The sequence below is a fragment of the Salmo trutta genome, chromosome 14 (assembly GCF_901001165.1).
Source record: "Salmo trutta chromosome 14, fSalTru1.1, whole genome shotgun sequence".
Classification (NCBI taxonomy): domain Eukaryota; kingdom Metazoa; phylum Chordata; class Actinopteri; order Salmoniformes; family Salmonidae; genus Salmo; species Salmo trutta.
In genome coordinates this window covers 30,537,643-30,544,036 of record NC_042970.1, presented here as the reverse complement: position 1 = coordinate 30,544,036, position 6,394 = coordinate 30,537,643, and the positions used below count along the sequence as shown (strand labels likewise).

The following is a 6,394-nucleotide window of genomic DNA, read 5'->3' as shown; positions in this document are numbered from 1 at the left end:
CCTTGTCAAGGTTCTATAGCCCAATGACAGCATTCATAAAGAATGCAGTGAGAATCAATTTCATCCTCTTCCATCTGCTCATGTCCATATGGCAACATGATACTATGTGTACCATTTCAAATGTGTTTTGCCCTACCAGGCCTTTTTAATCACTTACCTATGGCATTGTCAGCATGCCCAACTAACATTTTGTTCTGTCCTGATCTTACTCCAATTTCACTGATTAATGATAAGCAATACAATTGTTATATTCAGTGCACAGAAACAATTGAGTGGCTGGGACACAGTGTAGCCTGGCTCACCTTGAATTGCACATGGAACATAATAATGTCAGAGAGTATGATTTGATTGATGCAGCAGTTTGTTCATACTGAGAGAGGGAAGGATGGGAGGGCTGCAAGGTCACTGATTTATGGTTAATGCTAAAAGGAAATTCCCCAGAGACAAAGCTAGGGTTAAACTAAAGTGACAGTCCCATATCCTAACCTGCCGCTGTAGTCTCTAGTGACATAAATGGATAAATGACCTTGTCCTTGCCATACATTAGCTTCAATAGGACCAGGGGGTTTTGTTTGTCATCGGCTATTTAATAAACCCGATTCTGGACATTTTAGATTTCACGTGACTGGTATACGAAATATGGTGGAAAATCAGACTCCCCATAGCCCATGCTAAACCAATCCAATGTGTTTACATGCGTGGGGAGAACAGAGAACTTTGAGAGTCACTATACAGGCCTTCTGTCTACAAAGCCACACCATCAACAACACAGGTCCAATCTGGCTCATATTGGAGTTGACCGCGGTGCTGTCCACGACCGTGGTGCTGAATCCACATCCGCTGGCTGCGGTGCTGTCCATGTTGCTTATGTGTGCACCCTTATAAGGACACTGTGACACTTGGGGTTCCTGCAGGTTAGAGAGTCAGGACAACATTAAGAAAAATTATGTAAATATGTGACATTCTATTAATCCCTATTGGCCGATAACGGGCTGGCATTCCCATGGCCCCAATCCACTCAAACCTAATTCATCTTCTTCTTGCTTGCTTTTCCCTGATAGACGTAAGCAATAAAGTTAATTTTGTCACAAACGAAGCCTAGCCCCCACAGAATGGTGCAGCATACATTATTTGAACTGCAATGTCAGAGAGAGAGAGAATGAGAGAGAGAGATAGATAGAGAAGTGTACATATCCGTTTCTTTCAATCGTTGTTTATTAATGTTGAAGCATGCTATCATCATCATTATCATACGCTCAAACCTTGACATATGAATAGGCGTGCCTAGGCTACTAAACTGCTTCATTTATCTAAAGAAAAACGGGCGGAAAATGAAACAGCCTATAAAAAAATGCCTCAGCTAAATAAATACTGGAATGCACAAGGAGGCACCGTTCTCTCTTTCAGCTGCGCCAAAGTAGCATATGTTGGACTATAATCGTGTATAGATAGCATGACAGTAAACAAGCACCTGCTAGAGGGAGCTAACACGGAAAACGATTTGATACGAGAAGAACACATGCATCGATACCTCCTTGTCTAATGCTAGTGGATGCGTTCAGGTTAATAAGCTAGGTTACACCAGGAACAATGTGCAGTGGCGGCGGTCATCACAACAACGCATGGACCGCGACCTCATCCTGCCAGCTTCTGTGTTGCGGTGCTCTGGAATCGCCTAATAACAATCTCATTTCTGACATAGGCTACAGCTTTCACAACGCACCACGCCTACTCATCATTGAACGCACCTCGAGTAACCATCTTCGCCAGTGCACAGTGGGCTTTTCAAAAGGGAGCGAAAGAGAGACTGGTCCGCATCTCCTAATGTCGCGGAGAAAGGAACATTGGATAGACGAGGCAAGGATGGGTGGTTTGACACTGATTCTGCATCCATGAGCGCCTTCACTTCCAACAGAGTGTTGTTTTTTGGCCCAGGTACCACTGGATAGTTCTGGCGAGAGAGAAAGAAACTGCTGTTAGGAAGTTTGGATGCAAATGGCCCCAACCACCATGATCTTTATGATTTTGGGGGCTTCACTTGTGATGGTAAGAACACGGTTATGCACATTCCCGCTCTCCCTTATGTGTAACAATGTAACGTTTTAAAAGATGTCAAATTGATATTTCAATAGACCTAGACATCAACGTGGCCTAGCTACACGAGGCTACATAATCTATAAACAAACTGTCAATGGAAAACTATTTATCTGGAGTCAGTGAATGTTTAGAATTTACATTTTTGTTTGTCATTTACTTGAGAAGTCGGGCAACATATGGTGTTATGGGAATGTAGCTTGTTTTGTTCCAGTTGTATGGTTCTTTTCAGGCAGTAGCGTGTCTAACGGACATGAACGCTCTACTGGACCGCTTTCACAACTACATCTTACCACATCTACGAGGGGAGGACCGCGTCTGCCATTGCAACTGTGGAAGGTAAAACCAACTTAGAAAAAATCATGCAATTTAAAGTTGTGCAAAACAAGAGCATGAGTAAACCATTGCTTTGAAACTTCAGGTGATTTATAGTGCACTGTTTATGGCAATGGTCCATCGTCATTTCATGTTGTTTGTTAAAGGACACACATTGTTGACTCACCTCAGAGGTTTGATCACTGGTGAACTAGTGATGTAAAGCATCTGAGATAATGTGATTTCTGCATGTTGTTTAGCTCCTATCACTTTCATCATCTAATTACAGTCAGTACATCAATGATGTATGAAACAGCTGGGACCTATGTTGAACTATGCCCCTGTCCGTGATGAAATGACTCTGGCTCAACATTCCCACAGAAACACAGGTCACCTGTTAAGTTTTGAGTTTACTCCTTAGGCCCACATCTTAGTCATCACTGACAGTTTAAATAAATTGAAAAACGGTTTGTTTGGGGCTTTACATAAAAAATTTAACTTCAATCATTTTAATGTTACTGAAAACAACTGTATATGTCAGTGGGTTGATTTTCCTGTGAACAACATTACTCACTCCTGCAGGAAGCCATACCTCCCCCTCCCTCCCACTCAGACCTGCTATGAGCTGTGAGATGTGAGTGAGTGAGTGAGTGAATGAGTGAGTGAATGAGTGAGTGAGTGGCCTGGGTGTGTGAGAGAGATGATTAGACAGTGTAGGAGAGCAGCAGCGAGTATGTCAATAAAGCTTTGTGAATTGAATCATGTTTGAGTGAGATAGACCTGGAGACAGGAAAAAAGAGAGAGGTATTTTGAGACCTCCCAGATATGAATGAGTTGTCAGGGTTCTGGATAGCAATATCTTTCACTCTCTCACATGCTTCCTTAGGTTCACTTCTCTCACTTGTTTGTGCACTCCACATCCTCCTTTTGTGTTGCCACATACCTCTCTCCCTTGACCTTTCTGCCCACCTCAACACTCTCTTCTTGCTGCTATGGTTTCTCTCTACTGGAAGCGATGCCTGCAGCCCAGTAGGAGAGGGAGTTGGTCCACATGCATCCCCGCACCCCAACTCCCATGGGGCAGCGAGGCCAGCTGTTAGTGATGCGTTTCCTGTGCTGTCCTCCAGCTGCAGCTGTTCGCCTCTCAGTGATGGGGCTGACAGCAGCACACCCACCCATCCATCCATTCCACTCACCCAAAGCACTACAGCAAAGCATATGGAACCACACACAGCCTTACAATATACAGTATACTCTATATATGGTAGATTTAATTACTCCCTTATGTAATTGTCTCCCTCAATGCACTTTTTCTTCATTTTCTTTTCTACTTCTTCCTCTCCCCACTCTACCACCCTGTCCCCCTCCTCTGTCCTCCTCTGTCCTCCCGTTCCTCCTCTCTTCTCTCGCTTTACTCCCTCACCTTTTCCTCCCTTCCCTCTCCACTGTGTCCTGCGTTCCCTCCTCTCCTCTTCCTGTCTCCTCATCTCCCTCCCCTGTCTCCTCTTTTCTACTCTCTTCTCCCTGTGTCCCCTCCCTCTGGGCTTCAGGCACCATGTCCACTATGTGATCCCGTACGATGGGGACCAGTCTCTGGTAGACTCGGCAGAGAACTACTTTGTAAGTGATAGCGTGACCAAGCAGGAGCTGGACCTGATGCTGGGGCTGCTGCTGGGCTTCCTCCTCAGCTGGCTACTGCTGTGGCTGGACGGGGCGCTGCACGCTGCCCTCAGGGCCTGGAGGGCCAAACAGCACCATGGTGAGTAAGCAGGAGGAACAACCACACAGGAGGGCTCTGACAGGCAGAGAGACATTTTGTATGGGGAGCTGGTCCAAAAATGCTGACACAACACTTGAGGAGCTCTGGGTTTTAAAAACAGTAGCAGTAGAAAGTTACTAAGGAATACAGATTTATTTTCATGGGGGGGGTGGGGGGGGATAGGATGCTCTTTGGGTGAGTGAGGGAATGGACAGGAGAATAATAGTCTGAAGGTGCAGAGGTATGATCTCTCAACTTTTAAACCTTTTTGGATTAGCTTTGTTTGATGAAAACTGCAGTGTCGTGGGAGCCTCAGTTCCAGAGACTACAGTACAGTGTGTAAACCTGTCTACGGTTCGATGGCATTTATGTGTGACTCAGCCATCGACCTACTTTATCACACTATTCCCCAGCTCGCTGTTGTTTTTCTTTTGATTTTCTGTCATTTAAGGTCAGCATTTTTTTCAGGCTTAGATATGACAGCGTGATTTTTTTACCCCTCAGATTTCTATATGAAACTGTTGGCACTGATATAGTCATCATACATTCTTCCCATTTAGTCTAGTCACAGTTTTTCCTGTGTGTAGATTTTTCTCTTCATATTTCTGTATTCAGTTGTGGGATTAGTATAATTCACACCCGGAGCTGCTTGTCGTGTAGGAAGTGATGGGGGTGGTTGGCAAAGAGGTGCAGAAATGAGTCATGTACAGTATAGGGATTCAAAATCATGTGTTTTCAAATTGATATTTCCTCTCCTGCACACAAGCACACGCTTGCATGTGCACACAAACAGTGTTCATTTTAGTGTCCGTAGTTTTAAAACTGAGTTCAGAGTAGACCTACTGCAATGTTTCAATGTCTTGGGATTTCTCTCTCCTCTCTGTACAGATCCTGAATCCCTCTCCCCCGCTTAAAATTCACTATTTCTCTCTCCCCGTCTTTCTCGATTTCCAACTCCCTCCCATCACACCAATCAAATTCATGTAATTGAATTCTCCCCCATCGCCTGTCTCTCCTGTGAAACGTCTGCGGGCGTTATTAGTATGGCGGAGATGTCTCATCCTCTCTCCATCTCTCCTTTCTGCTCTCCACTCACTGCTCTCCATTTCCCTGCTCTGTTTTCCCTGTCTCTCAGCCCATGGTGTCCTCAGACTTAAATTAGATGAGTCAATTTGGATCACACCTCCATTCTCAGATATAAATACCCCACACCCATGAGCCACACACACAATTACGCACACACACATACACAAACTGCACGCTCGCACACAAATGAAATGGAGGACAAATCCTTCATCTTTCAATCACACATTTAATGTTATCTATGTCCTGTCTTCCCGGCCCCCTACTTTCTTTCCTTTACTGTGTCCAGATGTGTTCTCCTGGTCATGGGTTCCCCGCTTCTGTAACCTGAGAGACCTGGGGAGACGGGTGCACCTGAGGAAGCTGGAGGACTCCAGTGGGAACATGGTGCACATTAAGCAGAAGCTGTACCACAATGGACACCCCAGCCCTCGTAACCTCTGAGAGCCATTGCACATTGGACACCCCAGCCCACGCCACCTCTGAAGGCCATGCAACAACGGCCACCCCATTCCACATCACCTCTGAGAGCAATGGACTGGCTGAGACAGACTGAGACCTGCTGTCAATTAACCAACATGGGCAACTAAACAATGACTATCCAAGATATACCCTTCAAACCATACTGTTTCCTATGGACACTGGATAGAGCACTTTCTCAAGCGACCCCATGGTCTTCCCCCGCAGTGCACTCCTCACCCTCCATATTTTATGTAAAAAGATTGTAGTTAATGAGAATGCATTTAGGAGGGCGTAAGCAATTTGCCAGAGTGTGTCTGTTTTTGAAAATAGTTATATATATTTTGTTTTAGAATGTCAATTTTGCTAGAAGTGGGGATAGGGTGTACTCAGTATTTTGCTTGGGTTTTGTCAGTTTGTAGAAAAATGTGTTTATTTGCCTGAAGATGTCAGTTTTGAAATTAGAATATTTATTTTGCTCGAGGTTGTTTATTTTTGACAGGGGTTTGTGTATTGGAAGAGGTACACTATATATACAAAAGTATGTGGACACCACTTCAAATTAGTGGATTCGGCTATTTCAGCCACACCCGTTGCTGACAGGTGTATAAAATCGAACACACAATCTCCATAGACAAACATTGGCAGTAGAATGGCCTTACTGAAGAGCTCAGTTACTTTCAA

The 6,394-nt window shown here is 44.6% G+C and overlaps 1 protein-coding gene across 2 annotated transcripts; it reads left to right on the top strand.

The window, feature by feature from the left end:
• Positions 1–1,190: 1,190 nt before the first annotated feature.
• Positions 1,191–6,191, top strand: LOC115207778 (transmembrane protein 240). Of its 2 annotated transcripts, none has more exons than XM_029775252.1 (4): positions 1,191–2,046; positions 2,309–2,433; positions 3,960–4,168; positions 5,541–6,191. In XM_029775252.1, the coding sequence occupies exons 1-4, from the start codon at positions 1,990–1,992 to the stop codon at positions 5,693–5,695; spliced, it is 546 nt and encodes a 181-aa protein (XP_029631112.1). In that variant the 5' UTR covers positions 1,191–1,989; the 3' UTR covers positions 5,696–6,191. The 2 variants fall into 2 exon arrangements, with proteins under 2 accessions (XP_029631112.1, XP_029631113.1); XM_029775253.1 differs by having other exon boundaries at positions 1,195–2,046; positions 2,327–2,433.
• Positions 6,192–6,394: the final 203 nt, after the last annotated feature.